Below are 11502 nucleotides of genomic sequence, written 5' to 3'. Positions count from 1 at the left end.
TGTTTGGGGTGACTTGACCGTGGGCGAGAATTTGAAGTTCTCTATAAATGCCAGGGAATGTCCATAATCTGTTTTCCGACATTGCGAAATCCTCATAAATAGTGGGTTTTATTTTAACCGAATATTTTTGTAAATTGTCCGAGAATACCCAGTTTTTGCACTAGCTAGGTGTTACTACTCTCCTTCTAAGGTCAAATCACCCGCCACACTCGATGTCAGAAGGGCACAGCACAAAGGATTACCTCCAACGTGTGTGACTGCTGGCGCCTGCCGGATTGATCTGAATCCGACTGGTGCTAAAAATTGAAAAAGCTTTATTTAAAATCACGAAAAATTGCTACAAGTCGGAAATTAGTTGTCAAAGGGATGTTTGGCACCTCTGGGAGTCATAATTCTGTACCACCTGTAGCTGCACTTGTAAAGAAATGTCTAGTTTCATTCCCTTTCTCATGCGCTTTTATGAATTTTTTTCCCAACTGTAGCATATTCATGGTCTACCATGGAAGGAAATCCGTAAGAGTCAAAAAAATAAAAGACTGCCGTCACACAGTGATCGAGAAAGTTGACCATCAGCAAGCATTGCTGTTAGTCTTAACCGAAAGTTTTTTCTAAGGGGCACAAACATTCTCACTTTCGGTAGGGATTTAAATGCCATTTTACTACTTCATATATACCCCTTTAGTTAATAAAATAATTAATATTTTTTATTTTAGTTTAGATTTACAGTTGTAATATGCACTTAGAAATGTTTGATTCATTATCACAGTAAAAATTTACCATGGGCAAATTAGTGGAACGACAATTGGCACATCTACACGGACTGCGTTGTTGCTAGGATAAAAAAGGCCAATTATTTCCTTATTTTTAAATAAAAAGTGATAGATAGGTGAATTAGAAAGAAAAAAGCAAAAGCAATCATCCCAACCGGATATTGTTGTTGCTAACTGTCGCGTAACCCATTCTCAATGTTTTCTGCGAAGTTGACTTTTACTGTAAAATTTCAGTCACCCATGAAGTGGTTACAAGTGGATTCCAATTACAAGGGTTGATTGGCTGTGGAGTGTGCCGTAAGGTGGGTTGTTGACACAGTCACCGTTGCTGCTATCCATGACCTTTTCTCAGCAAGGTAAAACTCCGCGATTGTCACTTTTGCGAAAGTCTTCTTTGATTAGAAGTCAAGCAAAGCGTAGGCCTGGGTGTATCCGTTCCTGCCCCACATTTATTTCCCGCCTATCCACTCCGCTTTGTGTGACTTTGCCATGTTATTGACCAATCTCAAGATAAGGTGATAAGCGTCACTTGGAATGGTCGGCAGGAGGGTAATGCCATGTCTCTCAAATGGACTGACTTTCATCCTCCATTGTCGTGCTTTTATAGCCAATTGGTCACCTCGAAAAAATGCTGCTCTGGAAGGTAGTCTTGATCCAACATTCAAAAATACGCTTATCAAGTTGGCCTTTAGACATGCGACATTTCTTCAAAATTTATCTGAAATCACCCCTCCATCAGCCAATTCTCTACCAAGTAATTCAACATTTCATCAACCCATTAATTCACCGGTCCATCTCGGGTCTGCCTTATTCATTACCCCGGCTCCGGATATCGCAAATCTCCTGGTTCAGAACTCATCCATATCTGTTTACCATATCCCTCTACCTACCCATTTAATATTTGACCCGTAGTCATCCATCCCTCAAACGTGGAGCCATCCATTTTGAAACTTTGTTTTTTAAGTGGACCCATACTTAATTTCCCTACCAGTCTACTCTTCCTTCCACACTTCAGGGAACCATTAAACCCAGATCCATGCACCCATTCAAGAGTCCATCTCTCTTGCATCTACCCACCTCGTATTCAACTCGCCTTCACCTATCCACACCTTGGTCTTGGATTGAAAGGCCATCCGGATAAATTAACTGGTTTTGGAATGGGACAATTCCATTGAAGACGCGGGGCAGTTATTAAATTTCGGTGGTCGAATACCCTTTCAAATATTCCAACGTTTTTACACGAAGTTTCTTCATCATGTGGATATGAAACCTGACAGCCAATCCATTCACTGACATTTATAGTTTTACTTAAAAGCGTTTTTTTTTTTCAGGAAGATCTTTTAGGAAAGTAATTTACCTTTGATGAGCTCTGCTCCTGCTGGCAGTCATGAGATCCTCGGCAGGTTGATTTCTAATGCAATTGTTAAACAGGCAAATTTTACCTCAGTAGATCGCATGTAGAATTAGCAATGTGAATGGAGCAAATCTTATACATTTTAGGGAACAAACAAACAAACAATTATGACTTCTTATTACCTCCGTTGAGCAGGCTTGCTGACAGTTTTCACACATGCATGCACTGGGATTCTGCTAAATTCGTGAATGAAAAACAAACAAAAACTTTTGATTGCTCGTGTACTTTCTTTTTCCTTACAGACGAAAAAAGGATGCCAGTCATGTTTTGGTGTCTTAACGAATAAGAAGTAAGAATTCAAAGGAGATATTTGGGTAATGATCGTCGTGTGATAGCAAAGAAGTGGGAGCTTCTAACAGTTTTGACTAATTTATTAATAATTTGACACAAAATTGCCTCGCATTCTTGGTCAATGCCACATCTGTGTAAACTAAAGGCAGCGCTGACTGACAGGAGGTGAACCAAAGATTTTTATTTACGTGTAGTTTTTGTCATTTCTAAAACTGGAATAAACTTTTACCTTTAGTGGTGGGCATTGTTGTTGGGGACAGGTATTTGATGATCCACCTGAAGGCTTCTACAAAAGTGAAGAGAGATTGGAGGAGAGCGTACATTTTTTTACTATGGAGAGTCACTTTTTTCCTGGGCAGTAGCGTTGGAGTTGGAACGTGGGCTGCAACACCCCACAGCTCCGGTCACTTTAGGTTGCCTTTCCAACCCATTCAATGTAAATCTGAGTTCATAATATTATGAGGTAATTTTCCGTTTTAAAGGCGTGCTTTTTTGTTTTAAATCCGGAAATTTAAATCTTTAAATAAATCCAAAAGTCAAAAAAAAATTATTTACTTTTGGGGTGGAACAAGTTTGACGACAGGTATCGCATTTGCAATATTGTGGTTGTTGGCAGGTCAAGGTGACACACACCTGGTTTGGAAAGACGTTTGGTAGTGAATAAGAAATTTTTTTAAATAAATTATTACCTTTGAAGAAAATTGCTGTTGTTTCTGACCGTCATAAGACCTCCTCCTGCCGCATTTCTACAAAATTTTTATGCGTATTTTACAACAACATGAAACCGAGAGGTACTATGATTTGTCAAAAAAGATGAAATTTCATTAAAAGTAGCTCATTTTGGTTGGCATCAGCACGAAGTGCTCAAAAATCAGCCTAAAAGGGATTACACAGCAGCCTCTATGTGTCGTAGCCTCCAAAATCTACGATGTAGGCGAGCTTCATCTACCCCTTGTGAAATACACATTTGGCTGACAGTTTTCGCTACAAGTCAAGTTTTTGCACCGGTTTAATAATCGCATCATATTAAGTGATCGTGAGATCTTTTGGCTTGATAATCCTCCAAAAATGATGCTTCAAATTCGAAGTTGTACTTTGAAAGTCGCAAAGTGTTTTTTTTCCCTGAGTTTAAACCAAAGGAGGTAGCACCTTTCGGGGCCATTTATTGGCACGTACCCAAGAACTGCCAATAGGTGGCAAAATTTTGTTTAAACTCTGACCACAAGGTGGTGAGCGAGTGAAATTACCGTTTTGCGTTCTTCTGGCGGTCCATTTAACGGCCTTTTGGAGGGCGACTCCTTTAAGGGCAAAGAATAAATGCAATTTTTTTGAGTAAGAAAAGTAGGAATATTTAATTAATTCACAAAGTCTTACAGCATTTGGCCAAGTGCTTTGATGGGCACCGCGGAGGTGGGTGCTGGAAGTACACTAGATTTGGGGGAATGCCAGCGTAAATAGTGGTCTAGCGGCCATTTTTAATGACAGCCAAATGCGTTTTTTTTCAGGAAAAAATATTCATTCTCTTCAATCTAATTTAGGCAAAATGCGCTTCTGGAGAATAACCCTTTTTGTTTAACGCGAAATTATGAGGATTCTTCAAAGAAATTACTGTTTTATTGCCTTTTTGTGATAGAAATCGCACCACATTCATTACCTTTGACTGGCATGGTGGCCCCATTTCATCAAAACCGCCTCTCCCTGCCGATCTCTAAACAGTTTAAGGATTAAAAATGGGATGAGTTGAGCAACTGAAAATTTTTTTCATAAATAATTAGGGAGCTGCCTCTACGGTGCATGCTGTTTCATGATGAGACTAAATTGGATTTGGCCAGAAAACGGACGAGATATATTATCCATAAAATATTAAATATCCCGAGTTTTAATTAAAACAAAACAGCAAATCCACTTCGGGGTACGCGAGTTCCCTGACAGGCTTCACGCAACTCCGGGTTTACATCCTGCCGCATTTTTTAACAAGAGTTTTATTTTATATTTTACTCTTGGAATTTTGTGAAGGATTTATTAATAAAGAGACTACTATTTGTCTCGTTTACAACCATAGAAAAGTATTCTTACCCCGGATGAGCATTGTTTCTGTTGATATTCACGACAGCATGAGGTGGGATTCCGCTAAAATGAAATGTATTACGATTATTTATTTTCTTCTTTAAGAATGAAGCCTCCTTGCAAAAAAAGTATCGTTGCTTTTACATGAAAAGGGGGCACGTGGATTTAATAACAGCTCCTTTAAAGGTGACTACATGACTGCTCAAAAATGGTTAAAAGTGGCAAGTTAGACAATTACTATTTCTCTTTCGAACTAGTTGCATGCTATTTTTAATTCAAAACGTATTTTATATTTCATTTCTTGGATATGATTTGCGTCATGGAGCTGAGTGAGACGGCGTGGAGCTCAGATGACAACTCGAAGTAGTTTAGGAGGCGAAAGAAAGGCGCATAAAAGCATAGTACAAGGGACGATGAGCTGAGAGTGAAAATTAGTATTGTTTTAGGCAAATCTGGGCTAGTCGAAACCACAAAATTAAGTCAGTAGGCCACGTGGGGGACAGACATGAGCTGCGAATTTGGTGGTGGTGAACAGAAGGCGGTGACAGATATGTCCCACTATCCGTCTAGCCATCCATCCACCCTTGCGAAAACTCGAAAGGTGAATTTACAGTGTTGGTCTTTTTTGTCTACCATCCGGCTTGCATACCAGAGGGATTAACCGGATTTGGCAGTTGGTGTTTAACCAGATCAACTGAACCGAAAGGTGGAGAATCAAGGGGCAATGCACATTTCGACAAATGGACACGTTTGATGCTAAGCTTAAGGGCTTGTGTGGCTTTTATAACCAGAAGTAGCTTGCTAAATTCCTTTTCCCCGTTCAAATCTTTAACAGATGTGGTCTGTCATCCTTTTTCAACAAGATAATGACTCTCTGCAAGTTTAGTTTTTGTGAGAGGTTTAGTCTCTAGCAGGTGAGTAACTGAACCCCAACAGTCTATTTCTCATGTGATTGTCTTGTATCAAAAAAGGAGGAAAAGAGTAATAGCGATGGGGATGAGGATAAGACATCATCTCCCTCCCCAATCTCCCATCCAAAAGCCCAAAGCTTTCGGCCAAGTTTTACGTAGTGAGGTCTCACGTTTTTTAAGCCACTTATGGCAGACATTTGAGTGGTTTGGCTTTTAGGGGGGACACATAAACACAAACTAGGCATGGTCTCCTGGCAACGGAGTCCGAGGTGTGGGGTAGGAGACAAGAGCGGTTGAGGACAACCAATGACGTGTTTGTGTGCTCAACATTTCAGTCGGTCAGCAAACGACCCTTCCTCAGTACTGCGCTTTTCAATATAAATCGGCCGTCTTTGAAACTTATTTTCCTCTTTTTAATGCTTGAGCCATATTTGCTTAGCTTCAACCATGACTCTTCCTTCCCAGTTGACGTAGCTGTAAACTAAAGCTTAAGCACTGCTTTTAGTTTTAGCCTTGCAAAACTGCCTGAATGATGGCACTTGAGAAAACCAGAGGCAAAAAATCCCACTTTTAAATGAGGTAATGTTTATGAAGAGGGGAGAAATGACAACCTATTGGCACTTAATAGGTGTGATGGCCCATGTAAAAATACAGCCTACCCCTGACATCTTGGCCTGTTGAAATCTCTCATTATAGAAGGAGCTCGGTAGCCTCTAAAAAAATGCAAAAATGATGGATCAAGGTAAAAAAAAATAGGCAAGCGATTTTCATTTCAAATGTGACTGAAGTACCCCATACGGTCGTACTTGTGGCGCGCTTTCGTAGGTCATATCGTTTGCCAGTCTCTGCAAAGCATTCACACCAGTAAGTACAATCTTGAGGAATTGTAAACATTAACGTTAACAGGGTGGGGGGGGGGGGGTGTTACCTCACACGTTTGTGGATTTTGAAGACTCTCTCGAAATGCCCTCTGAAATCGCTGTGAGCAAGAAGAGGCGCATAACCATTTCGTCAAGCTACTCTAACTTGCTGATTCTTCTTTTCATTTTGAAAATGAATTAAAAGAAGTACTTACACTGGGAATTCTCGGCTTCTGTAGATCCTCATAGCACATTTCACTCGGTTGTTTCTGTAAATGCGTTGAATAAATAGCACCTTTTGAAGTCCCATTGTTATGAGCTTATTTGGAGTGGAAGTGAATAGGATTTACCAGGTTCCCTCCCGCCCCACAACACGGTGAGGTGGGATTTTGCTGGAATTGTGAAAACAACGAAGAATAACTTCTGCCAGTTGAAAGAAATGTACATTTCACAATGAGAGCAATTATTGCCATTATTTTTTTTTTGAATGGAACAATGAACAAAATGATTTTACCTTTGGTGGATGGCTTGACTGAAAGCCGCGACTGTGGCTAGGCGGTTGCTAGGCGTTGGGGAAAAAAAAATCAACCTTTGAAGTTACTTTGTTTCAATTACATCCACAGAATAAACACAGTTAAATAAAAAGAGATCGTGAAGATAGATTTTTTTTAGAAAAAGTGCTTATTTGTTTGAAGACCAAATATCATTTGGCTTTGCTGTACCAACGTCCGACGACTCATATTCTTCTTTTGTACATTTGAAAATGAGCGTAATCGCCTTCATTTCAAACTATTTCGCCTAGCGCAAGCTCCAGATCGACGACTGGGCTTTATAAAATCCGACCATAGTTTAGACGCCCATTTTAACTTCACTCCTAGCTATTATTTCTTGTCTAATTGTTTGAAAGACTGAAATGCTGTTGATCGTTTTATCCTGATCCCTTCCAACTCTATTCTTTCCATCATTAAACTTTTGTCCTTCCCCTCTTGGGGGTCGGTAGACATTGTCCCGCCTTGTTTACTTGATCTCAATCCGATATGCTCGGGATGCATTAATTTAGGACATCGTATTCTTTGTAATTAAACAGGTAGACAAAAAATACGTATTTTACTATTAACCTAGCTGAGTCCCACGCTCTACTGGTGGTTGGAGGGGCTCAGAGCGTACAACACTTATTCACAAATTTTGAGGCCGCGTAAATGTCCTACTATTCTAACTTAATGGGGTTCCCCCCCTCCCCTCCCTCTTAGACAAAATTCTTTTCTTGCCATTAGCTCAGGAAATTTTGACAGCTTCCACTACAGTACTAGTTCTCTGGTTCTCCCTCCAGATTATTTCGCTGCTCAAGTTTGGAATTCCCTCCAGTAGATTGTCATTACTGATAGGTTATTGCTGAAAGTAGGCTAAGTTTGCGATACACACGATTCTTAATTTTATCAAGAATTGCGATCTGCATTCACTCACCGCTGATCTCCCCTGATCCTGACAGCCTCCATGACAAGTTGAATGTGGCGATCGCTAAGAGGTTGGGAGTAGAAAGACAGGCTAACTGGAAACTCAAATTGGTTGAGTTAAAGCGAGGATTAAAATTGACAGGAATGAAACGCACCTCAAATTGCTCACTTTCTTGACTACAACAGCCTCGAGGTAGCTAATTTAGAGTAAAAGAAAGTCCATCACAATTTGATAATGAAATGTGTCATGCAGTCTTGTGACGCCTTTTGATTACGCCTCGCGTTGTCATGCATAGGAACGGGAATTCCTACTCGCCCGCTCACCAGTCTTACGCGTTTCGGAGGAGAAATTATTTCCACATCCACAAACACCTCTACCGTCCCATTGTTGGTTACATTAATGGTAAATATTGTTGGTCCTCAGTGCACCGAAGCCACAGGGCATGATTTGTAGATTGACTTCAGGCAGTGGGTAGTTTAAAGACGGTTGATGGTGCGTTTGGTGGCTTGACACAAAAGTGAGTGGTCATTTTCCATAACTGGTCAGAGGGCGTGAGGAAATATGAAAAAACGGTGAAGGAAAAGATGATCGTATTTGGAGCTCGGTGGCATCTCTTGTTACTGCATCTGAGGCAAATCCGGGTGATCAACAACTCCCACGACTTCTCTTTTCCACGTCAAACCCTACTTATGGTTGTTTTTGACATGGTAATCCCCAATTCTCTTGATCATTACTGACATGCAATTATCTGCTTTGATTGGGACAAGTGAGCCCTTTTGATCACGATGGATGAAGGGAGGATTTGTCACTGGAATCAAGTAGTTTTCGCAGGCCTTCTGCCAAGCCTTCTTCAAATGCTCTGCGACAAGTTTAATGAAAGGCGTCGGGAGCTTTTAAACTGGACAATCTCGATTCGCATCCATGAGGATTAAAAAGAGGAAGAAAGTGGCAGAAAGCATCTCCTTGTTAAAAAAGATTTGTTCACATCGCCGAACCTAAGATGTTGATGCTGTGCCTGTATGCCTAAAAGTGCCATTTGGTTTACTTTTCAAGTCTAACTTCTTTTGCAACTAGATTTCATACATTTACTAGGAATATTCGTTTTTTCATGGATTTTTGAAGGGTATTTGAAATGCCAAGTTTGACTTTGTCATTATCTTGTGGATGAAAAAGTACTCACCGATGATTGGTCGGTTTCCGCCGAACTTTCACGATACATGCAATTTGGTGGTCGCTGGCGACCGGAAGAAAGTAAGAAAAAACAAAAAATTTTAGATGGATGAAGGAATATTTTTGTTTATGAGAGTGAAAAAAAGTGTTTAGAATACACTCATATTTAAGCCTCGTCGTCCATTTTCCTCCGTGTGGCAAATGCTGGATCACTTCGCTTGATTTCGGCACCAAATTTTAAATAAATATTTGGGTGCTTTAATGTATAAATCTGGAAGTACAAGTAAAAATCTGTTTCTGTTGACTACTGATCCTCTTTTGATGCGTAAAATATTCTCAAAATGAATTCAAAAAGGTAATTTTTTTTAAATGAGCCTGTTCGAATGCACCACCTCTGTTGGATGTTTCGTACACATTTTTTGCCCACTTTTGCTAACCTAGGGTTTTATCCGGCTCAACGACTCGAACTCCCTCCGGACTTAATAATAATATGCTGTTGGAGAAGAAATAGAGGCGTTTTCAAACTATATTCTCACCAAGGTGTTCCCCTGATCCTGGTAGCCCTCACGGTAGTACGGATTTTCATGTTGCTGTTTACAGACAAAAAATGTTTTTCTAAAGTATCAGACATTAAAAGGGAAAACAATAAGTGATAAATTCATAGAGTGAATATTCACCTCCGTGATCGGGGCTGGCTTGACGACGCTCGGTGAAAGAAGTTCGGGGGGAGGGGGGGAAATGTCAGTTAATAATAAACCTTTCTTCCTTCTAACCATGCGGAATCAGTTTTAGTTACCAAGGTTAGAGTGGGACTCCACTCATCATGTTTCTTTCCTTATTTATTTTAAAAGATTTTGACAGGTAGTTATGGTATTTGATAATAGCTGGGTATTTGCTTAACACCCCACTTTACTTTGATCACGTGGAATGCAGCACTGCCGAAGCACTCCAGCTCCGGATCGCAAGGGTCAGGACAGGACCCGGTTGCTCAAAAATGCAGATGTTTCTGCATTTTTAAAACTCATTATTATCTGACCTGAGTGGAAATTTATTTACATAAGGAAGCTGTTAGGTGGAAAGTTTTAATTCCACGAGTTTTCGAGCATTTCTTAACCGTTCCAGTTAGTTAAAATTCTTACAAATATTGTTATTTTTACCCCCGGGGGAACTTAAATTGTGCTTTATATGTCTGCTTCTTTCAAACAAAGTATCGGCTTTGTTTGTTCAACTCTCGGTTTTGGTGACTGGCTGCACCATTGTTCCTCCAGCGGGCGTTCTGGCCCCCGGGGTCATTCCAGCAGCCCCCGAGCCCTTCTATACGTCGACAGTATGCATTCAGGGAAGTCTCGGGACGCTACAGTTGTTTCCACCCTTATTTGGAAAATCATTTTGACGTTAAGTAAAGGTAACTAGCTTCTGGAAAAGGAAAAGATTTGTCTGTTTAAAAGTGCCCAGCAAACCTCACACTAGAGTATCACCTGAACTTGTACCGCGAGTTTAAATTTTAGAAGTGATGAAAATCCACTTCCTAAAAACAACCTACCAATGGCTGGCCCGGTTTCTGATAGCCGTCAAGGCAGTACGAAGTCGGCGCTCGCTGGAAGTATGAAAAAGAAAATATTAAATATCTTCGAGAAAGCATAATTCATTTGCCCTCAGGCGTGGAATCAAATTTTAAATCTCCCTCTCTGCAGTAATTTGTTGCTCGGTTTTCTTCTAGTCACGGCCGCAAAACTTGACATTACTCCATCATAGTTTTCTGTTAAAGCTGTCCTGGTTGACAGCTATGGCATTTCGACCTCAATGTAGGAGCAAGCAATAGGGAGTCGCGTAAATAAAAATTTTATTTAAAGTTTACTAGTCTTTTAAACAAATAAACAGTTTATTTTTTAGTCACTGTGCTGAATAAGGCTGGAAATAAAGTTAACTTTATGGCTTAAAAGACGTGGAAACTGATTTTGTGGCAGTGTTTATGCAATTCTGCTGTTAAAAGTCAGGAAAGTGTGCACAAGGAAATGCTTGAATTTAGAAAAATATTATTTTAAAAGGATAGCTTTTGACTTACCGACGATCGCATTGGCTCCTGGCAGCCACCCTGATGATACCCACTTCCTGGTTCCTATATGAAGCAGCGATTGGAAAAGATGAATAAAGCTGTTAAGGTGATTACTTGACACCTGTTTTCGTAAAGTGCTACTTTTTTAAAACAGTTTCATGCCACACAATTGACCTCAGACCCAACTGTTTCCTGATCGCTTGTGCTTTTTCAATGGTTTCGATGAGGCTAGATCGGCTTTTTATTTCTAGAGCTAATTAAATGAAGGCGACCAGACAAAGTTTAAAAGAGAGGAGATGTTTCCACTTCGTTCGTACCATGCTTTTGTATTTCATACGGTGAAAATATAGTGTATCAAGACTTGAAAGCCCTCCTTACATAAAGAATGAGGAGAAGTAATGAATAATGAGTAAGACTTTATCCATCGGTAAAAGTGGCAAAGCACCTGCCAGAAACATGGCAGCTATTCATCTTTATTATCTTCTAATTTGATATTTGCCTATGTGCA

General features: G+C 40.1%; 2 protein-coding genes across 2 annotated transcripts in view; one reads left to right on the top strand and one right to left on the bottom strand. All coding sequences in view use genetic code 11, as the record gives it.

The window, feature by feature from the left end:
* Nucleotides 1-1869: 1869 nt before the first annotated feature.
* On the bottom strand, nucleotides 1870-9569 carry EGR_08685 (hypothetical protein; the record flags this gene model as incomplete). Its single annotated transcript, XM_024497934.1, has 11 exons — nucleotides 1870-2077; nucleotides 2128-2181; nucleotides 2213-2256; nucleotides 2330-2536; nucleotides 2705-2761; nucleotides 3031-3164; nucleotides 3452-3549; nucleotides 4552-4658; nucleotides 6529-6632; nucleotides 7778-7964; nucleotides 9507-9569. 11 exons carry the CDS (start codon nucleotides 9567-9569, stop codon nucleotides 1870-1872), a joined length of 1263 nt encoding a protein of 420 aa, XP_024347659.1.
* Nucleotides 9570-9761: 192 nt separating this feature from the next.
* EGR_08684 (hypothetical protein) overlaps nucleotides 9762-11502 on the top strand; it is a gene marked incomplete at both ends in the record, with an annotated part of 2075 nt that continues 334 nt past the window's right edge. Inside the window, 2 exons of the mRNA XM_024497933.1 lie at nucleotides 9762-9799; nucleotides 10447-10541. Coding sequence (XP_024347658.1) covers nucleotides 9762-9799; nucleotides 10447-10541 — 133 coding nt within the window. The remainder of the gene's footprint in view (nucleotides 9800-10446; nucleotides 10542-11502) is intronic.

This window comes from Echinococcus granulosus (assembly GCF_000524195.1).
Source record: "Echinococcus granulosus chromosome Unknown EG_S00115, whole genome shotgun sequence".
NCBI lineage: Eukaryota > Metazoa > Platyhelminthes > Cestoda > Cyclophyllidea > Taeniidae > Echinococcus > Echinococcus granulosus.
Note: the sequence above shows the minus strand (reverse complement) of the source record. Positions and strands in the feature narration are given on the sequence as shown.